Source organism: Buteo buteo, chromosome 5, assembly GCF_964188355.1.
Source record: "Buteo buteo chromosome 5, bButBut1.hap1.1, whole genome shotgun sequence".
Taxonomy (NCBI): domain Eukaryota; kingdom Metazoa; phylum Chordata; class Aves; order Accipitriformes; family Accipitridae; genus Buteo; species Buteo buteo.
The window spans coordinates 38,903,286-38,929,264 of record NC_134175.1 but is presented as its reverse complement, the minus strand read 5'-3'; the positions used below and the strand labels follow the sequence as shown (position 1 = coordinate 38,929,264).

The 25,979-nt window shown below is 40.5% G+C and overlaps 1 protein-coding gene across 1 annotated transcript in view; it reads left to right on the top strand.

The window, feature by feature from the left end:
• CNTNAP5 (contactin associated protein family member 5) overlaps positions 1 to 25,979 on the top strand; it is a 216,236-nt gene that overhangs the window by 108,108 nt on the left and 82,149 nt on the right. Inside the window, exons 10-11 of the mRNA XM_075028728.1 lie at positions 7,164 to 7,283; positions 20,174 to 20,371. Coding sequence (XP_074884829.1) covers positions 7,164 to 7,283; positions 20,174 to 20,371 — 318 coding nt within the window. The remainder of the gene's footprint in view (positions 1 to 7,163; positions 7,284 to 20,173; positions 20,372 to 25,979) is intronic.

Here is a 25,979-nt window from a genome sequence, read left to right as displayed (position 1 = left end):
TGAGGTATAACAAGCAGAGGGTGAAAGAGTCATCTCTAGTCTGCCTCCAGGAGCTCTGAGCATTTTGGTGAGAATGCTTAATTCGGTCTGTGCTGACATTTGCGCCTATCAATTTGTCTAAGGTCAGTCCAGGCCTGGCTGCAGATACAAACTGAATCCCCAGCTCTTCCTGGCCTTTCCAGTCTAACCAGTTCATAACTTTTCACCTCAGAATACAATAATAATAATTATTATAGGGATTATTATTACTCTTTGCATCTAAGGTGTAAAGAATTATGAAGCAATGAAATGAGTTCCAAATGATCTGGCAGTAAGTATTCTGCCTACAATTTTTCATGACTGTGCAATTGTTAGAAGTGGTAAAAGCAATATGCATCTTGCTGCTGAATTTTAGCTGAGGAGTGGACAATGTCAACACCTCCCAGTGAAATCAAGAATTAAAGTTCTTTAGGTCTCTTTAATGCATTTTATTTATTATATCACCATAAAATGTTATCTCCCTCTGAGAAATTGAAAATTATCAGCGACTTTTATTAGATTATGAGAATCTAATCTAGAAACAGCAATACTACAGGATTCATTTTGGTAATCATAACTAGTACAGCTGAAAATCTGAATCTCCAGCTCACAGTATTTGCAATGAAATGTGTGTGATCAATTTCCAAAGTAATTGGCAGTACAATAGGAAAGAAATATTGGGAAATTTTAAGGTTTACATTTAATTAATTTTATTTTTTGAGGAAAATTATCTTGGTGTCCATTAAATTTGAAAAGGTCAGAGTCCTCTGATAGAAAAACACAACCTAACAAATTGCTTTTGATTTGGAATTTACGCTTTGGGTTTTATCTGTGCCAGTAATGTACTTCTGGGTGGCGGGGAGAGACGTTTACTTTGCCTGGTCTCCCAGTAGTAAAACTGAAGTCTGGATACTGTAACCTTTGCGTTAAGTCCAACAGCCAGCACTATTTTAAATATGGGTAGGGGGTGCATCTCACTGGGTAAATAACAAGTTCATTCGTCCATTGAAGAGAGGGGACTTTAAATATGTTGCTCCCTGGGGATTATTTGCAGAAGTTCAGTTCTTTGCACAAAGAACAGTCTTGAGGTTGGTTTTTTTTTTGTTTGGTTGGTGGTTGTTTTTGTTTGTTTGTTTGGGTTTTTTTAGCTGAAATGGAACTGGAGGTGAAAAATGAAATTAAAGTGGTCTGAGAGAGAGGAAAGGTTTTATAAAGTTAACAACATGGGGGCAAAGGAAACAGAATTGTTGAGTACTCGGGAAAGCTGAGGCCAGCTGAAGGCTTATCTGCCAGGGAGCTCCACAATGAACAGTAAGCCTGTGCTCAGCAAAGGCTATCGTGGAGGCTGCAGGTGAACTGGGTAGGGCAAAAGTAAGATTGGAAGCCAAATGTCACTGTAGTAACAGGTAGTCAGTGAAAAAATGAATAAAAAGATGTTTTATTGGAAACGATGGAAGTTCGACCTTGCAAATGTTTGTGCTCAGCCATGTGCTGATAAAGGTTGCAGCTACGGCAGGGGTACAATCTCTTCTGGTTTAAGGACTGTAATTAAAACAGTTGGATTAACAGGTTCGAGATACTTCAGAGAGCTGAACAGTGATGAAATTGTTCATATTTAAAACCTGTCAGGCTCTTGCAGCGTATTGAATCAAGGCTGAAGTTTCAGTTGCAGAGCCAAGCTGAGGTCCAAGAGGCTGGGGGTCCCTGACTGTGGGGTGCAGAGAGTCACTGCGTGTGCTCAGGCTGACCAGCCACAAGGGTCTTGGTGCAGGAATTAGAAAATGAAATTCCATAGTTGATTTTACACAAAAGGTCAAAATAGGTTGTTATAATGACATTAAAATCTCTTCATGACTTTCTGGCACTGAAGTCTGAATCGTGGATCTATAGCTTGAAACTTGATCAGTCAAAGTGCGTATTTATAGTTTTGCTAGGATGTTTCTGTAGGGCTGTAGTGTGTGTGGCTTGAAAAAATATGGGATGTGTATGCTTCAGATCCATAATTTTGATTTTTTGAGCTTATAAATCTTTATATCCCAGGAGATACAAGAGAACACGTAGAATTGGGTGACTTTGATCTGACTGGGGATAAAGTGTTTATTTTATAAGTGCTGATCAAAGTTTGACAAACCATTTCTTAAGCACCTGGGAAGATGAGAAGTGAGAACTAAAGGAAAAGATGGCCCTCATGATCAGTGAGTAAAGCAGTGTTCAAAATGAATGCCCTGATGGGATGAGCTGTTGATCTGAAAAGCTAGTTTAATTTGAGATACTTAAGTCTGAAAGAGATACCTGAGGGAGAAATTGGGTATATGTGTTTCACAGAGGATTATAAGGGGTTGGGAGATAGATATCTTGAACTCTGTCAGTATTGTGCATGCCTGAACACCATCAGCACGGCTTATCCTAGCAGGAAGGCAAGAGCACATATAGTACTTAGGGAAATAGCACTTGGTATGAAGAATGGGGCTCTCAGGCTGCATCTGTTTCAGTAGCTAACTCTGGGAGGATTTTAAATTTCTTTGTGAAACACAGCAGTAGCCTTTAAAAAAGTTCCTTAAAGAGCACTGCAAAAATGTCAGCACAGGGTCCAATGTTACAGCATATAAGTAATTTTGGGGGAAAAAAGGGGGGGGGGGGGGAAGGCAATAAAAGACATCTAGTCTCTTTGTGACCAAGTAAAACAGATATTTCTGATGTCCAGTTTCCCTTACTGAATCTGGGACCTTGGAGTCAAGCTGTTTCTTCTTTTGTCTTCCTGGAATAGCCACTGCTACCAGCAATAGCCCGTCAGCCAAACTCTGCCCCTGTGACACGTTTCACACTTCGTTATTTGCCTTGTGCTGTAGTTTACCCTAATGTTTTTACCTGCCATACCTGACTGAGGTTCAAGCCATACTTGCAGGGGGGTAGCACGGGTTCACGCACGCTGCTGACATCTCTTTCCATCGAGCACTAGCGTGATGCAACTCCATGAAGCAAACAGCTTCATCCCGAATGCCTGTGGGAATTGGCTGGCAGGAACTGCAGTGCTATTGCTGCATGGCAGTGCAGCTTGTTCCCAAAAGGGCCTGAGGAAACGCAGCAGGGGCTGAAAGTCATAAACGGTGATTTTCAGTGGTTCTGACTCAGTGAAACAAATGTTGCTGGAAACTATCATTTTATCTTCAATGGCTGGTGTAAGTCAAAATTAGTCTCAAAAAAGTGTGGGAGGGTGGGAGAAGGAAAACTGATCTTCTTTCTTTGAGACAAAAGACAACTTAGAGGTTTCATTTTTGAAATTATTTTTTCAAAAAAGTGCTTGATTAAGCATTTTAAAGAGAAAACAAGCTTTGCATGAGCAGCCTATAAAGAACATTATCTTTGTTGTTTTAGTCTGATTTTGGTGAATGTTTTAAAATTTGAAAACAAACTCAAAGAAGTGAAAGTATAAACACTTAAAATGCTTCACAGAAAGGAACAAAATCACTGGGTTTTGTTTGTGATTTTTTTTTTAATTTAAAAATAATGCTTGAAAATTGTTGATGGGTTCTACTCTGAATGAACTGATGAATACCTCTCCTTTATTAAAAAGGTGTAATTACTGCAAATGTTGGTTGACATTAAAATGTATGCATTTGTCAACAGTTTCATGATTACACTTGCTGCTTGCTTTTTGAAAGTGAGGCCCTATTACTTGCATAAATGGTTGGTGACTCTTTAATGACAACTACAATAATGGTTTCCTACTGTTCCCAAAACAACCACATCTCTATCTACATCAGAGAAGCCTGGCACAAAACAGAAAATAAATATGAAGGCAGTTTTCAAAGTTAAGGCTCTGGGGTCTTTACAGTCACAGCTGACTGTTCGTCTGTTTTTTACTCTTGTATGATATTTCTGATTGCATAAAGAGAAGAATGACTGCAAAGTGATCTTGTCTTTCATTGAACCATAAAGACAGCTTCAAGTTGTTGTCACTGGAGTAATAGGGGCTTTTTCAGCAAATGGAATTGCGTAACTTTATTCTGAAACAAGCGATTGGCTCAGCCTGCAATGACATTAGGCAAGCTTGGAATGGATGGTGCACTTGAAATGTCTGTGGGGGCATCTGCCAGTGACTGGAAAACAAATACCATTTTATCCTTGATGCATTATACAGCATAAAATAGCAAAATAGAGAACTAAAAGCAATGGCCCATCCACTCTAGAAGTATGCAGTACCAAATGCTTAAGATACAGACATGCGAAACTTGGAGCATAGAGCTACAAAATAAACTGTCCACCAAAACAGCTTTTCTCTAAGTCATGATAGTTAGAATATGTTTTATGTGCTAGAGCTCGAGGTTCATAGCCTTTTCTGACTTCTTCTGCTACTCCCTAGTATTTACTGCTGGAATTCTCATATAACCAGAAGGAAAACATACCAGGATGGATTTTCTCCTGGCAGACAGACATAACTGTAGTTTCACTGAAGCTTGTGCATCCTTTCAGATTTATAGCAGTTGAGCACCCCTAGTGTGATTTCTAGATCTATAGAGCCTTTTCTTTCCAAAGTTACACTGACAAAGGGGCCATCTAAAGGTGAGTAGATCATCTCTGTTTGCATATGCCCACATTATTAATGGCTGAATCTTCATATCTTATTAATTTGAAAAAAGTATGTCTGGGCTTCAGCCAAAATGACAGTCAAGAAGAAGCAAAACACTTAGTAAGAAAAAGTTTGTGATGAAGAATGAGTTTCTAGCTGTGCCAGTTCACTGACAACATTAGTTTTAGGTCTCTGCCCCTTGCACCATCCTTTGTCTCAAAAACTACTCAGCAAACAATTCAGGGGAAGCAATTGGCATATTCCCTAATGAGGCAAGATAAAGTGTCCTGTAATGATGATGACAGCAAATTCACTAAGTAAACTGCAGTTTGAGAACTTTGTAAATTGATCAAACCATGATTCCTTGATTGCTTACTTAATTGCCTGTTACGGTCTCTCTCCTGACCCTCCATATCCCAGTTGCTTTTGTCAGCACTTTGGCGACTGAGGGACTCTCTGTTGGCCCCTCAGGTTGTTGAATAGTGGAAAAATGGGTTCTGGTTTGGGGATTTTATTTTATTTGCATTTAACATATACTCTTGGCCAACTATCAGAGAGGGAATTTAGAGATCTTCTGGACTCCTACAGTGCTTTCTACATCAGGCTAATGACTGTCAGGAAGAAGCTTTCTTATTATAGGATGGATACTAATTAAAGCACTGTCTCACCAGGTGCTGAGTACCTTAAGCAGCTTCTTAACTCCAGGAAGGATAATGCTGTGCATATTTAGCACTTAGTGATGTTCTGCCTGCTAAAGATACCTGGTCAAGAGAGAAACATACAAGGGGAAAGCATATTTCAGCAAGTGGTACAAGTGACTGACTGGCAAGACTCTTAATTCATAGGAAGTTTGGGATGGGAGCCCCTAGAACTGTGATTCTGTCTTGTTGGCAGAAGTGAAGAAATGTCCAAATTTCATTAAAAACTGAGTAATGAACTATCTTATAGCATTCTTCAGGGTAGTAGTCAGATGAGGCTACTTCGGGCTGGCTATTTAAGTCTTTCTGAAATTTGTTTCATTAGAGAAACCATTTTTAGAGAATGAGGAGAAAGGAAGGATGTGAGTCCATGTGTGCACAGAAGTGGGAATGAGGAACTATTCCTGCTGGTGCAGAGCAATTGCTCCCTTCTGTGGGAGAGGCTGGGACCGCATTTCAGAAGGGGTGAGAAATGCTCTCCCTGCAGTTGGTCTGTAAATCTCCTTGAGTTCTTTCCAGAAGAGAGGTACTGGGAACTTTGCAATTTTATTTACAACCTCGGTACGGCAGATATTATGCCATATCAAGTTTAACTGTACTGCCCTGCTGCCTGAAGAGTGGGGAGCTTGGAAAAAAGATTTGTAGTGGCTAACAATTGAGTTATTCATAAGTTCCCCTGAGTATATCCCAATCTGTGTAAGTCCAGCGTTTACTGTATAATCATGTAAAAATGTGCAAATGGTAGCTAAATTTGCTCTTAAAATTAAGAGGTAAGAAAAAGATAGATTTGAACTTGCAGCAGCCAAAGATGATGTCCAAGTATATTTCTGTGTGTTTGGCTACTGGGAGCACCCAAAAGCTTACTTGAAGATTAGGGGTAATTCTGTTTGCTTCCATTTCCGTTACTGTGTCTTCCAAATACCTTCATCTCATAGGAAGAAAAAAGGAAGTCTTGATCTATCTGCTAAGTCAATCTGTGTTTTTTATTGTATTTGCTGACAATTAGTTGAACAATCATAAGCTGTTACAGAGCATAACCTTGTCAGTATAATCAGGTAAGTGTTTAAGTAGGTGGAAAAAAAATCGATCCTCCTGAAGTTACGATATCTTGCCTGAAAACGTGCCTCAACTACAAGGAATTGCACTGACTTGTGGGAGTTTTTCCTCCTGTTCTTGTTCTTGGTGCCCTGCTGTGCTTGTTTTATTAACCACTTGGCATTTTCATGGGTACTAATCCTCCAAAAGAATATTGATAAGCAGAGAGGAAGAGTTGGTTGTATAAAAAAAAGGTCTAAAGCATAAAATTGTCACCCAGGTTGGAGACCGTATCTGACCTTGACCTTTTCTGCTAAGGAACAATGGCTTGTTTTCACTTGTGCAGTAGACAGTGGTAGGGCCTTGTAGTTACCTGTTAACAATATCCTTCAGGGAAGCTGAAGACTGACAAAAATACCTGTCTTCGGTATTGACAAGGCTTGAGTGCCTGCCTAGGTAGTAAATCATGTACACGTGTGTATGTATGTCTGTCTTTGAAATATCATTATGCGGATGCATATATGTATCACTCCATGACTAGATGGTGGTGCGTTTGAAAGTTCATATCCATTTACTTAAGTCTTTACATACTTTAATCCAAAATAAGGCCAATACCTGTATCTCTAAAGCCAGAACATATTAAGTTCAAGGAAGTAGTTAATTACATGCCTAATTCTGGGCATGGACTTAGGTCCAAACACAGTAAACTCTTTTACATGCTAATCAGCAGTGAACCAACAGTTTATGTTATGACAATGATTAAAGCAGTGCTCATGTATAAAATGTGTCTGTCTGTTTTCTCCTTGTTTCTATGATACAATCTCTTTCTCTCTCTTTTTAAGCTATCTATGAAAAATCTTGTGAGGCTTACCGACACCAAGGGAAGACATCAGGTTTCTTCTACATTGATTCTGATGGAAGTGGACCACTTGGACCACTCCGTGTATTTTGCAATATAACAGGTAACGATCTAACCTTGTCTTTGGTACTTTATGTTGCCTCTAATGTTGCTGGTATGTCTTTCATTGTACTACTAAGACGACCCCACAGTCATGGGTGTCTCAGTAGTGGGAAAAAGAAGAGAACTGGTAGTAACTGAGGTTCAGCTCTGAGGTGTTTTCTTAAATAGGATCCATGTAAAAGCAATTTTTAAACTTTAAGTTTGAAGGACTCACCTTGTACTGTTGCTAAGTGGTGTTTACAATGGTATTTGCGTGTTTTAGAGGGCACTGCTGATGTATTTTTCATTTTGTAACTTTTAATGAGATGTTTGTACTTTTTACTAAAGATGTAGAAACTTAGAATTCAGACCTTCTTTTGTAACTGTGAATGGTTTCTCTGCTTTACTACAACAGTAGATCTGGGAAGAATTGTTAAACTCCTTGCACTGAGCTAGCTGTAAACCCTTCCAGTCTGACTTAAGCAGGAATACTGTCCCTCATATGAGTGTGCTGCCTTTGATGTCCCAGAGGATAAAACCCCTGATTGTCCTAGGCATCTGTGTGGAGGAGAAGGCATGATCTTCTTAGGAGGAGGGACACCAAAGACACAGGTAGAGGAGCAAGAGCCCGGCAAGGTGACCTGTTTGTTGAGACTTCTCAAACTTAGAGTTCTGTAGTTTTAAAATAAAAAGTGTTAAATAAATATATCTGTTTGGCAAATTCTCCCCTTAAGCAGGTCCTATTTTGTCTATAGGACTGTCATGCCAAGGGTATGAGAAAAAAATTACATAGCCCATATTGTGGATTGAGGTAGATGGTAGAGCCTCCTTTCTGCTTTTTTATTTTAGAAATGGAGAGGAAATTTCCTAGACTGTCTCCTGTTTGGCATTTTTTCCTTCCTGTGGCCAGGTACAGATGAAAGAATATTTTATTACCCCTTCTAAATTGCTAATTCTGGTTGAGCTGCTTTGCCACATACTATCTCCACACTCAGTCCTGAAAACTAAGGACTCAGGGTATTCGTATTTTATCCTTAATCTCCTTGTACTTAAAGTGTCTCAAATTAAATTTTCATTTTGATTTAATTGGGCAATCATTATGTTAATTAAATGCGCACCTGTTAATTATTAAGTATGTTTTTTATTCAAGTGTAACAAATATTTAATAAGATGTGTCTCTTTCAATGTTGTGGAATCTCGTAAGAATTGAAACTAGAATTTCACCTTTCCATCTGAATATCCTTCCTTGATCTCCAGTATGGGAAATGTGCTCATTTTTATTATTTACCGTATAAATACGTGTGATCAAAACATTGTCAGTGCTTTTTATCTCTGCTGAAGAAGTAGGATTTTTGACAAACTCCTTGCAGAAAGCATCTGCTTTCCTCAAATAAATTTTAGCTGGCAGAAATCCAGAAGGCATATACCTGATTTTCTCTCTAGCTGTAATGAACTTGCTGACATACTTATTTTTGTTTTGGTTACGAGAAAAGTGGAGGTGGGGAAAACTGACAGAATGTCCTAGCCTGGAAAACTTTTTCGTATTACTTCTTTTCCCCTAGATGCATCATTTGAGGTGGGGGAAGGTCATTTGTCACAGGCATCTTTATTATTCCTATTGCATAAAAGAGGACTTGAGATACAGAAAGAAATTACTATTTTACAGTTGTCCAGAGAGTTTGAGGTACAATTGGGTTATGTTCTTGTATCATCTAAATGTGGTTTGGGTGCCTTAATCACAAAAGCTTCTTTTCTTTCTGGGAACATACCTTACTGTTATGCTGATAAAAAATTGTTTACAGTAATAGATTAAGTGCAAAGTATGGAAAAAAATAATGTACACAGGGATGGATTCTGAATTTGTTACTTTTTTCAGGTAATGCTTCTGCATAGTCTTCTGAAAGTATCAATATTCAGGGAAAGTCAAAAAATGAAATTCTGTGTTGTTATATTGGGAACATACAAGGAACAGAGACACAAAAGTCAACATTATTGTTCAGTGACATAAATCCATACTACAACTCCTGTGAAAGGAAAGTGTAGATGGTCAGAAGCATGGATGGCTTCCATGTATGGGAGACTAAACAAATTAAAAAGATGGTGAAGGGAATTGTCACAGGAAAGCATTGAGATCATATGTGGCATAGAGAACACAAATAGGGATTGATTCTTTTTCAACATATAGGATCTAAGGGACAGTTACATTATTAGATAGCAGGTTTTGTTGGGGTTTTTTTGTTTGTTTGTTTTCTTTTTCCTGATGCAATGAATAATTTAACTTGAAACTTACTACCACAGGACATCAAGGAGGCCAATGTATCCACAGAAGGAAAAAAACAAGCTGGAAAAAGCCCCAGTTTTGTCTGATGGATTTAGAAGGTGCAATTAAACATGGAGATTTAGTTGCAGTTCCCAGCTCAGGCAGCTGTGAGGCAAAGATCACTGAGAAATGGGAATGAGTGTCAGGAAAACCTTTCACCTTCCCTTGCTTCCCTGGGTATCTGTTCACCCTCAAAGGCAGAGGTGGGCTCCTGGTCTAAATGAAGCTTTGCTTTTACTCAGGCTGGCACTTCTTTTTGTATACAGTTCAAGAAGTGGTAACCTCTTTATGCCCAAAATGTGTTGAGGCTGAAGAATTTGGAGGTGGAATGGACAATCCAGGGATATGACTCATTTAGTGCTCTTAAAAGTAGAGGTGCAGTGAGCTAATGACTTCTGGGAATTACGGTGCCTTGAGTCTGTGAAGGATGAATTCAAAGAAGGGATCAGATCATCAACAACGGGCAGCATCATTGCATTTAGAGAACAGTGTTGTTCCTCAACGTTCACTTACATTTCTTTAAAGTTCTTTCTAATTTTTACCTGTTTAATTCAACAGATAAAGATTTTGTTTGTAGCCAGTTATTAACCAGGGCAGATTAACACCAGCTTTCTCACCTGTTGGTGTCTGGTCATAGGCATCCAATACATGATGTGGATACGGGAAATATCAACTTTACAAGTTAAGTTATTGTCTCTATGGTCCCAGTGATTTCTCTGCAGCCTGTCAACTTTAACAGCCCACTGCTGAATAAAAATTCTGAAGAAACCAGAAAATTGTGATTGTGTGTGTTGAGAGGGAATTGGACAATCATACAAAGACAAAGAGGGAGAGAGAAACAAGGGAAGGGAAATTTTGCAGGGAGAAAAAAAGAGGAAAAAAGTATTAAAAAATATAAAGCCAATTTTCAGCATCATAAGAAATTTAAGAGTAGTGTGTCACAGGATATGTGCTGATACCAGAGTGGGTAAATGTATTTATTCACTGTCTGGAGAAGTATCTGAAAAAGCAAGGTGACAAAAATTGTAGATGACATGCTATTATTTAAGTTGGTCAAGAAAAGGAAAGACTGTGTGAAGCACTTTAGAAGGATCTTATCTTGAAGGCTGTTTATTTCTAGTAAAAGTAAAATATGTTGTTGAAATAGGAGGTTGTCAGGAACAGTAATGTACCTAATTAAAGGCATAGAAAGATGTCTGTACAAAGAGAGGTTGAAAGTAAATAATCCAGGGCTATTTAGATTGGGAAGACCCAAAGTGAATGGGCCTCATTGACAGAAGCGAAGTTCATTTGCATTTTATTACAATAGGAATAAAGAGACTCTTCAATGACAGTCAAAGACAACAAACTCAAAACCAGATTTAAAAAAAAAAAAAAAAAAGACAACACCTTATTAACATAATGTTTTCTTCACCTTATATACCCATTATACACAAAGCAAAGTCACTGGCACAGGGAAATTCATCAACTGTAAGAAACAATGAGGAATCCACACCAAATATACATGTGCATGAGGGAGGTGAACCAGGCGTATGTGCCCAAACCATGATCATATGTAGTTGGATGCTATAAGAGATACCATGAGGATTTGCGTGGGTCTGTGCAGGGATTATTAATTTGGGATGACTGCATTCAGCACCACGGGAACATAGCTAGCCTGGTTCCAGGGCCATCAGCATGGGAATGTGAACTAGCTCTGCTTGCTTTACCTGCGTTCTCCCATCATCCATGGTGCTGTACACCCAGACTTTTTTGCATAAAGTAGACAGAATGTATCCTGTCATGCTTTGGGGGAATGAACAACCACCAGCGCTGGGAAATAAATTTTCCCTGTAGGTTGATTGTTTGATAATTACCCCAGTTGAATTAATCTTCACTTCCCACTGAAGTGACTGATAACAATCAATACAGAAAATGGCTAATGGGCCCTCTGAACCTTTGGTTTGGCAGTCTTTCTATCATTGTGAGGCTTATTCTTTTTCTCTTGTTGCTTAGAAATGTATTGATCTGTCTGGAGTACTACTTAAATGCTTATAATCATATTCTCCAGTGCAAAGTCTGTAGACATGCAATCTACATCCATATACTTGTTTTGCTGCCCTGTATGGAAAGTGTTCGTAATGACCTTTCCTCACCTCCTCTGGAGTAAATTTTACCCTTGATATCTGAAAGATTCGCTTACAATACACTTGAATCTTTCTGTCACTGTACTTCTTTACTGATGCTGTTTTACTGTATGCAGACCTGGGCTTTCAAATCAATAATGCTTAGAAATTGCCATGACTAGATCAATGGTTAATTTTGTCTTAACCAGATATTTGTCCAGTCCTCAAATAGTTTGCCGCCTTTTATTTTCTTCCCTTTTTTTCCTCCAGGGCTGCAGATGGGGAAAGAGTCCTTATCCCACATCTTGCCGTTAGTACAAGATCTGTTTTTGAAACTGCTATAATGAAAAAATCGTTACTGAACAAAAATATATCTCTCCTTGTTGCGGATCATCTCTGTTTTGCAGTCTCCTCTCAAAATGCAAATACTGCCTATTTTTCTGATGCAAGAAAAGCAAAGCTTTATTTTCTCTATCTCAGAAAACTGTATAGAAACTGTATTTAAATGTCAGATAATGTAAGGGATTCTAAGAGGATGTGAAGGAGGTTGCCCAAGTTATACTTGCAATTTTTTATAAATTACCTCTGGTCTTTTCTTTTCATTCAGCTAACAGTGATCAAGATTTTATTCTTCCATATAGTACATATTCCACATCGTGTAAAGGGGTTGAATTCTGGAGGATACAAGTTGTGTTTGTAGCTGAAGTGTCTAAATACTTTAAGTGTCTGAATAGTCCTACTTACAGTATGATATTTGATCAGCTATTTGAGGAAATTACTGTGGCAGTTCAACTTTACTCACTTTGCTGTGAATAAGGAGCAGAGCGGAGTAACAAAGAGATGGACTACTACAAAGCAGAGCTGGATGGGCCTCAGTCCTTGCAGTAGGGATCCCCACTGATGTTCCCAAAATAGCCGTGGAACTGGTGGTATTACTGCCCATGGCATCCACCTTCCCTTTGTTTCCACAAAAGAATCTCAGTTCATCTGCTTATATAATTTATTAATCCATTTTCCATAAGATACCATCTCCTTTTACTTTGTATAGGAATTACATTGATATAGAAGTCACTGTGTGATTCAACCCTTGTTACGTTTCCTGTGGACTTGGAAGAGTCTCACGTGGAAAGGAGGGCTGCCACTCGTTAGGCTGAGGCAATAACAGAGAGGAGAAGGAGGAGGCGGAGGTCATGCCCTTAATTCTGGTTTTATTACCTGCAAGTATGTACTCATGGGACAAGAACTTAAATGATGAAACTCCCTGAGATTCTCAAAATGAGCTAGAAAAGATTTTACAGCTTTGAACCTCTTAAGGAAATATTTGGGAGTGCCTTTTTTGTTTGCTTGTTGTTTGTCTTTTTTTTTTTTTTTTAACGAGTGTACCTTGCAGCTTACTGTCTGTAATTGTGATTGACTATCACTGTAGAAAACAATGAATGGGAATCCTTTACGAATTATTTACTACTGTTTAGATTAAAGACAGTCCTTAAAAATTTACAGTTTATATCCTCAAACTCTACAGGTCTTTTGGCATGCTGTAGTTCCGACAATTTATACATTTCTGGTTTGTTTGGTTGTTTCTTTGTTAAGTATTCCAGAACTTTATAAAATGAAAAACCTTTAGTGCTTATATTATGTCAAAGGCATTGCTCTGTCAACAGCTGCCTTGCTGTTTTCAGCAAAATTGTTGTCTTTCTGATGAGCATCACAGCAGAAGTCCTGCAGGCTGCCTGCATTGTCACACTTGAAGGAGGGCCCCTAGGAAGATTTAGTACAGAAGAACTATCAGTAGTATTTTCTTCTACCTTTTTACTAACCTTTCCTTTACCTTTTAACCAAGGGTTACTGCAACTTAATCACTCTCCTGACACGTTCACAGTGCTCAGGAGTTAGAGGTAAGCTGGGGCGCTCTAAAAGTCACTCCAGCTGTCTCAGTTACGAGGGGTTGATCCATTTGCCCCAGACACAGCTCTCTAGTGCCGTACTGGAAAACTGCACATGTCCTGCCCAGCCTCCTGGTGCAGCATCAGAAGAATGGCAAGTCTCCTGTGGTCTCTGCTTCTTTTCTGTCAGGCTCATGCAGATGTCTGAGCCATCACAAGGCATATGAAACAGCAGAAAAGTGATTATGTTGAGTCTCAAAACTCACCTTAGATGAAGGAGACTGAGTCAGAGAGGACTGCACTGTTGTCCCAAGTGGAACGAGTGTAAGCACAGTAGAGAAGTGTCCATTTCGCACTAGGAAGTAGTTAAGCAACTGCCTCTGCAGTTTTTGGAGAGGAATATTTCTCACTGCTTGTAGATACCCAGTATTAGAGGAAATATGGAAATGGAGGATCATCAGGAAGCAGGCTGGCAGGATAACAGTTTGCCATCTCTGGGCTTCAGCACAACATGGGGAATGAGGCTGCAAGGGGTGACAGAAGACATGTCTCGTTCTCATCCATCCAAGCTGCCTGGCATAGTCATTCTGCTGAGACACCTCAAACCGTGGGCTCAGAATGAGCAAACTTCATGCCTGAGGTGTAAGAGTGGGGAACCCAGCTCTTCCCTCTCTGCCGGGGCTGGAGCAGCGTATCTGTGGAGCTGGGGATGTGGTGCTTTTCTGGTGCTGGCTACTGACTGCCAGGAAGGGTTCACAAGACAGGGAACAGTTCCAGGCTGGGCATCCCTGAGGAATGCACACCGGCAGGTGCAGTCTACCAGTACCATTGGAGAGTGGGCTGCATTCAGGACTGGGGGGACGGGACCCCCCCTAGAATTGCTTCCATGGAAATGCATTGTGGCGCTTCTGCACTGGCTGGAAGTGGCTGAATCAGAAACTAGGAGGAAGCTGATGAGCACAAAACAAGCTGCAAAAGCACATATTGCTGGGTCAGCCAGCAGAAAAAAACCCCTAGTAAATAGAAAAAAAAAAAAAAAAAAGGTGGGTTTCATAGGACACTCAGAAAGCACCTCCTTGGAGTCAGTGAATTAAAGCTATTTGCGATAAAAAATTGTCTTTTCATATTCCTTGAGGGATGTATGTTAGAGCGGCTGGCTTGAACTGCCACTGGAGCTTAAAACAGTACAGTGTTCAAGTAGGAGAGTCTGTCTTTTGTGTAGTTATTCCTCTAGTTATAGGTACAGCTTTCAGGACAATATTTGGTATTCAATGTAGAGCACCATGAAACAAATGCATCATATGAGCTCTCAGAGCAATTTCTCTCTCTCTCATGTAGCATTTACCGTATGTTTGGCTTGTTGGCAATTTAATCAGTCTGAATAATCTTGTTTTGTGACAAACCTCCTAAATCACAAAGGAGTGATGCAGTTTGTATGGGTGAAATGTGCTCCACAGAGATATTTCAAGTTGAATAATAAAAATGAGAATTAGACAATACAGAAGTCATTGAAAGCCAGTTTTCCAGCTGCTCTAATTTCCCACAATTTAATTTGTGTGCCGTCAAAAGCAACTTGGAGGCTTCCAGCAAGATGATAGAACTATGGGTGAGGCTAAACAGAGGGTCTAAAATGTGCTGAATGCATTGCAGTCCCATGCTGTAAAAATATCTCCTAGGACCAAATACAGGCAGCATAATATCCTAGTAAATTGGACCATTAAATAAACTGCGAAGTCATAAAGCTGTAGCATTACCCTGAAATTAAAGCATTGTCACCTTTGAATTATGGAACAATCTAACAAGCATTTAGGAAACCTGCTTTTCAAGGATGAATTTAACTATTCCAGGTTATACAGTAAAAGATGTGGCTGCACTCTCCTACTGGGTTTTGAATGTCTTTCAGCTTGTGTGTGGTTTGAAATTTTACCAAGCTGAGAAAGTAATAAAATAATAAAGTGGAATAATGGAAGGTAAAAATAAACAGTGACCTTTGCCTGGAGAACAGCTTTTTCATTCTCATTGCAAATTCACAAGTGCAGGGAGAGCTCATTAAATTGAGTAAACAGGAAAAAAACATACAGTATGGACAGACGTAAAAAGATAATGATAACTTATTTGTTGACATAAAGCAAAAGAGAGCCTTTTCTGCCTAGTTTAACAGTTTCCCGATATGGAAATGGCTAGAACGAGCTAGTGGCACTCAACTTGGTTTGCATCTATGATTATAGTGTCACTACCTAAAAATATAATGAAAACAAAACAAAAAAGAATAAAGATTTTCTTTTTTTTAAACAATCCTTGTATTGTGAAATAGGAGAAGTATTTGAAGCCCTGTTTTCAAAAACCGTAGGCATAATCTGTGCAGAGGTATGCCTCTGCAAAGGCATATGCAAGTCATGGAGCTAAGTTGCAGACAGCTGTTGCACTGCTTTCTAGCTGTAGTGATCTGTGTGCATGTCCAGATTGCAGCTAAGTTTCTTACATAGGTCCTGAAACATGCCTGAAATGCAAGCTCCCAGGTTGTTGTCAGTAGGCTTCAGAGTACACACCAATCGAGCTGTAAGACTATAATGATTGGCTTTGACCTCATTCTGACGCAGGCAGCTGTATTCTGGGAGCAGCCCTAGCTAAACTTGTGAATGTGAATTTGAGAAAATAGTATGATCTTTTTGTAAATGCTGCCAGGTTTGAGGTAGAGAAAATGGTGCTTGAATAAAGCCCAAGAGTTGATCTGAATGGTGAGGGTCTTCAGAAGAAAGTCTGGGATTATTTTTGTGTGTTTTTCTGATCTACAGAAGCAGGTGCACATAGTCTTGCTGTTGTCTTGGAATGGTTCAAGAATTTACTGCCCTCCAGCCCTTAGTTACTTCTCCCTCAGTCAGCTGAGATGCAGGAGGGAGCGGTGTCAGCTCTCCCACTCTGTCCAAAGCAAACTAACTTTTAAATAATTTTTAGGCTCATTTGCTGCTTGTAAACAGAGGGGTGGCCTTTTGAAAGAAGGAACTTGCTCTGTTACTGTGATGTGAATGTAATCTCCCCCTTCTTCTAGCAGGTTGTGTGTGACTTTGTGCATGTTACCCAGCCCCTCTATGCCTCACATCCTTCTTTCTAAAATGGAAGTACTTATTCTTTCCCTGGCAAGCGGCAAGAACTGTGGCTGAGGTGGTCGAATACATCTCTCCTCCTCCTCTAACATTGTTGTCACCAGGTCTTTTGTCTTGCATCTGCATTGTGTTGGGCTGCCCTTCTAATCTGAAGACTTCCTTTCAGAATCTAAGTTTTTAAAGCCTCTTTCATTGCCTTTTTTTTTTTTTTGGTCGTTAAAAATACAAAAAGTAGTAGATGTGTTTCTCTTTGCTCTTTCTACACCAAATATGCATAGGGAAAAGAAACAAACTTTTGAATGCTGGTAGCTTTTGCCATCACAGAGGTATGCTTGCTGGTGGCTGTGACTTTCCTTTCACTAGATCAGTGAGCCAAACGTATATATTTTTTGAGAAGCTGTACTGATGGTTACCTTTACTTCAAAGATGGAGCATAAGAGGGAATCTTTGAAGTGACCAGCAAAACACCGATCTGATCTGTAAAAGTAATAAGTGTAACATATCAGGCATGTGTAAATTAGGAAATGTCTGAAATATAACTCTGGAATTCTTCCCTTCCTCTATTATTTTTTTTTTAACTCTCTGTTCTAATGTACTTGGTAAATCACAGTTACTTTGGGCACAGAAAGAAACTTGATTTGTTTTTCCTTTCCCTTTGCAAACTAGAGGATGGAAAATCTGTGGTTAGCTTCTTATTTCTAAAAGGTCCTGTGAAGAAAAGCAGTTCTTGAATGTCAAAGTTCAGATCTCAGAGGGACAGCTGAGTGCAGCTGTATTGATAACAAAAGCATTGAAAATTAACGGACATTCACAGAGGAAACTAAGAGAAAGACCTGTTGCATTGTCTGTCCAACACACTTGTTAATGAGAGCTTGTCACTAACAGTATGTTTGCTGATGTCTTGTCCAAACTTATTTCAAACATGTCCATTAATTACATTTCCAACGCTTCTTGGGAAGACACTTCTATGCTATGCTATTGTTAAAAAGTTCTTCCCAGTAATCCTTCATTGCTTCTAAATTACCAGATCTTGATGGTTTTGGCTTTTCAGGTACCCACTCAGCACCTTTCCTGATGTACAAGTACACAGCCTGAAAAGCACAATAGTGTTAACCACTCTGAAACTCTAGCGTTAGGCTGTTGTACTTCCTGAGCAGCACTGTAGCCACTATTATGAGCATTGATTTTATTGCAATTTCTCAAAATTATGTTAATAACTCTCAGTGGGGAGGAGCTTATGACTGCCCATCTGGAATTTCAGCAACCAGTTCATTCCATTGTTTCTTGGTTTTACATCTCGCTTACAGTATCAGCAACTTGATGTTTGTCTTTCTAGTAGATTTTTCAGTGAAGGCAGGGGTTAAACTTCTACCAACTTCAGTGAGAGGAAAGTTAGCTCATCCTCAACTGCTTCTGAAAAATCCACTCTACTCATGTCAATCCTTGAGACAACAAAAGAAAAAACAGAGGGACTGGCTGATAAGAATCACTACTTTCTGATGTACAAGATGTGTGTTATGAAGTCATTGAATTATATTGTGTTGGAAGCAATATACGCGCAGAGAACACCACAATTAGAAGCAATTAGCTTAGCAGGGAGGCTGTTTCCTGGCTGGTTCTGGCGAGATAGCAATGGGCAAGATAACAAGGACAGCCTTAACAGCCGATCTGCTGAGCTGACCCAGAGTAAAAGGCAAACTCTTTAATGAGGATTCAGAGGACTGAGTCCTGCGTGTGCTCCATGATGTTATTAAGAGTCACATCCAGTAAATCCCCCCTTTATCAAAGACCCTGCTTGCCTAGGGAGGATACAAGATACTGACAGAGCAAAAATTTAAGGAAGTAAATTTTTAATCATTTGATGAGAGGAAGATTTCAATCTCACTTGCAGAAACCCGTGGACAGTTACAGATGAAGGAGCAAGATCTAGACAAGAGTTTTCTGTTTTGTTATTCATGCTTCAACAGGGAAGCCCTGGATAACGCTGAACCGGATTGTTTCTAAGCTGATCTTAAAAACTGTGCATTTAAGTATTCAGACAATTTTACCATATTACCTGGTCTGAGTTCTTGCAGAGCATGAGCCTTCCAGTAACTCCCCAATACACTGGCATAATAAACCCAGTAGCTTTGTGACCACTGCAGTGCATTACAGTTGTAGTATTTTTCGTTGAGCTACAAATATCCCACAAATTACTTCAACAGAACTCTAATAGGCATATAAAAATCCTAAATGGACTATCTGTGCAAAGACACTCAGATGATTTAATGGATTGTCATTATGGAGGCATTCAGATGACAGGCAAGTAACAACAACCATCTGGAGACTATTTAAAGAGGTCTGTTCCAGGACCTGGCTGCAAGTTATGGAGAAATTACTCTCCCAGTAATGTATGGCATTAACTGTAAGGACAGTTTATGCTCAGCAAACCATACATTCACTACAACACTCTCATAGTTTCTGTGATGGTAGACAGAAAGAGTTTGTTCATAGATCTGTAATTCTGTGGTTCTTATTGAGTTCAGGGTGCTGCTTGCGGATCCCTTGAGTTGGAGCTCAAAGAAACGCTGCTGCAATGTGTGATACACGAAGTTAAGTTAAAATCAGAAGAAATATTACAAATGTATTGCTTGTAAAACTTGCCCCAGTGGTTTTAGTCACAGTCAACACTGTGGCACAATACCCTACACAGTCCTTATCATGCCAACCCCAATGCCAGTCATGAGCTGGGTTGTTACGGGGCAGGTTGTGCTTAAGCCTAGATTCTGCTTTCTGTTGCCTACAAAATCCCTTGGTTTGACAGTAAATGCAATGAAAGAGATGAGAATGGGCTCCCCAGCACGGGAAATCATCAACATTTACACTTAACTATAGATGCCGAGTCATATGTATGATCATTCAAGCAGGGCGTCACTCAACTTATATGTAGAAAAATCTGAGAACTGAGTAAAATGAGTGATCTGAATTCGAACTGGGTAGTAAGAACATATTCTCAGTTTTAGCTTTCTGGCAAAAGTTTGTGGTTAGTTTATGCAAGCTCATCAGCCACAGTTCTCCGCTACCATTTGTTGTTACAACAGCGTGGGCTGTGCTCAGGTACAGCTATGCTTGCAAAAGATGAGTGTTACCCCCATGAGCCATATTATTATGTCTTTTCTCTCAGGGACAAAGCCACCTGAAAGACATCTCATTTTCTTCAGATACCTGGCAATAAAAGGTGCTGAAGATCTCCCGTGGTTCCTGGGAAGCTTGTAGTTTCTCTCTTGCTCAGCAGACTCTGTAGTGTTTGCTTGAGCTGGTTGAGGGAGAAATATCTCTGCGGGCTACACTGACCTGTAATAGGTCTTCATCACAGAGTGACCGTTTTGGAGCCCAGGGTCCTGCTGACGCTCTATCCAATGCAGTAAAGTGTTAGATTTCAATTGTTTTCTTGTTCTCTGCTTGTTGCAAGGTTTTTTTGCTGTTAACTTCCCGTTCAATCCTTTTTCATTTAACAGAAGATAAGATCTGGACTGCAGTGCAGCACAACAACACGGGGCTAACCAGAGTCCAAGGAGCTGATCCGGAGAAGCCATACACCATGTCCTTTAACTACAACAGCAGTGCGGAGCAGCTTGAAGCCATGATAAACAGTGCAGAGTACTGCGAACAGGAGGCAGCCTACCACTGCAAAAAGTCACGTCTCCTGAATACCCCGAGTAAGTGCCATGATCCCAAATCTTCCCTTGTTAACTATTATTGATTATACAGCAGATACAGGATGCAGTGCGACTGAGGAGAAAAAAAAAAACCCAAAACATAGCAGCAATACAGAATAGAGTGAAAAGCCTTTTACCTTTGTATTTGGTTTGTGTAGCAAGGTTTTGGTAGTGGGCAGGGGCTACAGGGTTGCTTTTGTGAGAAGCCGCTAGAAGCTTCCTCCATGTCTGATAGAGCTAATGCCAGCCGGCTCCAAGACAGACCCGCCACTGGCCAAGGCCGAGCCCATCAGTGACGGTGGTAGTGCCTCTGGGGTAACAGATTTGAGAAGGGGAAAAAAAACAACCAAACTGCACAATTGCAGCCAGAGAGAGGAGTGAGAAAATGAGAGAAACAGCCCTGCAGACCCCCAGGTCAGTGAAAAAGGAGGGGGAGGAGATGCTCCAGGTGCCAGAGCGGAGATTCCCCTGCAGCCCATGGGGAAGACCACGGTGAGGCAGGCTGTCCCCCTGCAGCCCAGGGAGGTCCATGGTGGAGCAGATATCCACCTGCAGAGGAACCCACGCTGGAGCAGTTTTGCTGGTAGGACTTGTGACCCCACGGGGGTCCCAAGCTGGAGCAGTCTGTGCCTGAAGGACTGCAGCCTGTGGAAGGGACTCATGCTGGAGCGGTTCGTGAAGAACTGCAGCCTGTGGGAAGGACTCATGTTGGAGAAGTTTGTGGAGAACTGTCTCCTGTGGGAGTGACCCCACGCTGGAGCAGGGGAAGAGCGTGAGGAGTTCTGCCCCTGAGGAGGAAGGAGCGGCAGAGACAATGTGTGACAAATTGACTGCAAACCCCATTCCTCATCCCCCCGCACTGCTTGGGAGGACGAGGTAGAGAATTTGTGAGTAAAGTTAAGCCTGGGATGAAGGGAGGGGTGGGGGGAAAGTGTTTTAAGATTTAGGTTTTATTTCTCATTATCTTACTCTGATAATAAATTAAACAAATTTCCCCAAGTTGAGTCTGTTTTGCCTATGATGGTAATTGCTGAGTGATCTCTCCCTGTCCTTATCTCAACCCACAAACCTTTGATTATATTTTCTCTCCCCTGTCCAGCTGAGAAGGGAAGTGCTAGAGCAGCTTTGGTGGGCACCTGGTGTCCAGCCAGGGTCAACCCACCACAACCTTCTTGGATACCACATGCAGTGCCTGTCCTCTGATGCAAGAGGGTCAGAGCTCTGCAGGGGTTTCTGCCCTGTAAGTTCATACGTACAAAGGCTCTGAAAGCTGCTACAATGGAAAGTACTCCTTAGACACCAGAAAAGCTGTATTTAGCTGATGGTAAGTGGATGCTTATTCATTTACAGTTTTAAACTGTATATTAAAGATAGAAAGCATCCAGATTGCTCCAGACTCTTATGATGTTTCTGGAGAGGAGGAGTGTACCGTCTTCGGAGTCCCACAGCCCTGAATATGTTGTTTAAGGTGCTTGGTAGTACAGTTTCTGGTGCAAAACTAATTTTCCTCTTGTGATAGAAGGAATAAGGGGTTTTGCCCTGATTTAATGTAGCAACAACAAGAAAGCAGAAGGTCTGATCGGTTTATGGCTCTCTGCGGTACCAAATTTCCAGTGGCCACTCAGGATGGCTGCCTTCTACTTTACTCTCTCTTGGGGTTGGGATTTTACATTTGCTTGTCCAGAGAGATAAATGACATTAAGGGCAGGCTTATGAATGTCTTCAAAGTCTCATCTGGTTACTTGTAATATCTGTATGGTCCTGGTGATTCTTTGATTATTAGCAACTCTTAAATTTGTTAGTAGGTTGGAAGAAATCCCACAGAAAGCCTTAAGGGGAGCTTGCAATGGGAGCTCCTATTGTATTAAAAATACATTGCCTAATGAGATGTATCAAAAACCTGCCTGGTTCCAGCAAAGTTACTATAACACTGAATGTTTATATGTCCAGTAATCAGATGCCTTACAGTCGGTTTATTTTTAAAACCTGTGAATTATGTCTTTTATTATCATCAGAATTTACCAGCCAAGAACTGCTTGTATTGCTAATCATTTTTTAAAGAATGAAATGTTAATATCAGCATCCAGGGTAGAGCACAAAGGGAAAACAAGATGCAGGCATAACTGCTCTTAAAGAGGTGGAACTAATGTCTTACAAATACTTCCAGTGTTGCTGGCTTCTGTATCCCACACCACACCTGACATGTTATAAAGATATAATCACACAGTCATTTTTTCCAAAATATTTTTTTAAGGATGAAGGCCACAATATTAAGGCAGGTGTGCATGTGTTTAATTTTACACATTTCTGTGAGGTACTTAGTCATGCGTAAGCAGAAAGGTACACTATGAGTTCATTTTGAGATAACTCTGGTATGTAGTACCTCTATAAAACTAGGGATACTTCTTAAGGATTCAAACCCTTTTCTCCTTTAAAAAAAAAAAAAAGTAATTATAATCTTGTAAATTGACAGTATATAAATATCCTGCTTCAGGGCTAAAGCTACCTACCAACTGGCAGACTGGCTAAGATGATTCTGACCGGCAGCTCCTTCTCTACTTGTCCAGGACCAAAGTTGTGACTCTGACTCCTCAAGGGAGAGGACACAGGGATGGTGTCCAGCAGCCCAGCTTGCGCTCTTGCAGCTGCTGCAGTGCCACTGTGGTCCTGACAGTTGACCACACGAAAAATGCACATAACTCTTTAGTACAGGTCCAGCTGATAAATTAGAAAAAAAATTAGTCCGGTGTTATGCATGTGGCAGACACCATCATTTTTTCCTCTTTTTTCTTACTTTTGTATGCTTTTTAATTACACTTTCAATTTTTCATCCTGAACTTCCTCAATAGCCTAAGGCTGTAAGTTTGGCAAGATGTGGAACATGCCTAAAAGTAAATCGTTTGAGTTCTTGAAATGACAAGATATGGGTAACAATTTGTTCTTAGCTGAGTATTCAGTGTTTTTAAATGATAGAAAGGCATTTTTTTCCCCAAAGCCTTAAATAGCTCTATGAATTGATATTCATTTTGAGGTGAGCAGCTGCTATATTATAGAATAGCCTAGAGACCCAGTAGTGCTGAATACTGTAGGTGTCTTGAAGAGCTCTAAGATTTAAAGAATTTCCATTCCTAAACTTAAAGATGAGCTACAGTTGCGAATAACCCTAGGGTGTTTTGCCAGACTCACTGCAGAAGGGTCTCGCCTGTGTTGTTTATGCCCAGAAGCTACCGGAGGGAGTTTGATTTTGGGCCAGAGCAACAGAACAAAAATCAAAATTCTTGGGTTTTGTTTCTTGATTCGGCCTAGACTTTTGGATGCCTGAAGCACTACATTATCTCTGTGTTGCCAGGGCATCATAATGTGTAATTATGGTTAATGAACCACACTTCAGATCTTCCTTCAGAAGTCAGTATACCATGCACATGTATTGATGACAATGCTGCATTCATAGGCCAGCAGGAAACATTACATGACCTAATCCAGCCTACTGAGTATCAACACTCACCTGTGGACTCAGCCCCGTAGTGAATGCTTGATTGAAGGGCATCTCCCAGAGATATATCTCATCTTGACAGAGATAAGAAAGTTCCCCTTCCTGCAAGGAATCTTATCCATTTCTGAGCTTCCTCTCATTTGGGGCTTTGTTCTTCTTTTTCCAAGGAGATGGAATGCATAATTAGGATATCTCAGCTGGTAGCACCAAAACCCCAAATCCTTGTCTTCAAGATCTAAACATTATCATGTTTCATAGAGAAGCAATAAAAAGATTTCTCTTTCCTTTTGCATTCATAGCGTTACTCTCCAGCAAAGATGCATGTTGTTACATAGCAATTTTGGCTTTCACAGCTTTGACATGGGGGAAAAAAAAAAAAAAGAAAAAAAATCATGTGCCTGGGCAAAGGGAGAAGCATGGCACTCTGGGTCGCCTCAGAGAGAAATCAAGGGAGACTCCTGGCTTGCATAAAATTGTTCTAGTTTATATCAAGGAATTTGTCTTTCCTCTCTTCCTGCTACCTCTTGTCCTGAAGACACAGGCACATCCCCAGTGGGTGTGATTCAGCGTAGTCTCCCCATTGAGTTACTTGGCTTTACATCTGCAATGTGTCAGACATGCAATCTGGCAGTTGGCAAAGGAGTTTACTCATCTCCACCTCCCGCTGTCTGGAACAGCCTTATCAGTTCTCACTGTCATACTACAGCTTAGCTGCAAGCATGTCTTTGAAAACTAAAATTAAATTGCCCTGAACTGCATTTTTGTACATCTCTGCCATCAGATAGATTTTCAGGAGGTTTGTGAACATCAGAATAGATGTCTGTTCATCAAAGGAATAGCTGGCTTTCTCATGATGCTAGCAAATGAAACTTATAATTTATGACCAGTAATTGCAAGTCTCTTGTGAGTTCTCCATGCCTGTTGGAGAGACACTCACACAACTGGAGCAAATGTGACAATTGCCATTAATTAGAAGAGTCATCCACGCTCTTAGTAAAAGATTGCAGACTTTACCACAGCCTCATCCTTAGAAGCACAGACCAAGACAAGCTAGGAGGGGAGGAGGGGGGTGGGCAGGAACCTTGGGCTACCTCTCAATGTGCTGCCTGTATTCTAGGAATCTGAAAAGAAATTTAGGCCCCTGGGGCTCTGATTTCCTTACTTTGTGAAGCGTCTCAGGTAATACCTAGGAAAAGGGTATGTGTACAAGAATAGGTGCATGTGTGCACATGCACGTTTAATTAAACTGTTAACATACAAGATGTTTGAACGTATGAAAACACTTTATTAACTGAACAAAACCTCAGCTCTGAATTTGCTCAGTTTTCTAGGAACAGTGGGTGTACTTAAAGGCTTAACATTTCGGAAGCTGCATCACATCCACCGTATCAAGGACTTAACACAGTGACGGCTGTATCGGTGGCAGGATAGCTTGCTTTACAATACTTGGCTGACAGTCTGTCAAGTTCATAGCACATTTGTGTAGTCAGGGACTGAGAGAAGATCAGTCCTAGAGCAAAATCAAAGAAATAGGAATGTCTTTAGGTGGTGTTTTTTTCCTGCTGTCTTCCTTATTTTTCTCTTTCCAGTAGAATTCCCACCCCATGTCACCTCAAGCTTTGATTTCAAACATCCATCCTAAACTATGCACTTCTTCCCTGAACTTTCTGCCTGTCCCCTTTAAGATCTGTCAAGTCCCAGTATTATATGACTTGAACCCAAGTTTCCACCTCCTTTTCTCCCCTCTGCCTCCCAGCTAGACCTGTATCTCTGTGCCAAACTGCACCGTGTGCCGGCTCCAGCTCTGTTACCCCTTATGCCAGACAGCTGTTTGCCCGCACCTGTGAACCACTGCATTCGCATTTGGTACCCTCTGTTATTGGAGGGAAAGATGTAGTGCTACATCACAGCAGGGACCGTGTCCTAATTTCTGCGTTGAGACTCTAGTTTAGGCTTAATTCTGCTGCTGAGACAGTTGAGTGGTGTTTTATCTATGCCCTGTATGTTGCTAGAACTCTTTGGCTGTGCAGGCTCCCTCTTTAGTTCCAGATGAGACCTCCAGTGATGTCAGAGCATAAGATGCTAAGAAATGTCCTGCAGGGTCCTGCCTTCAAT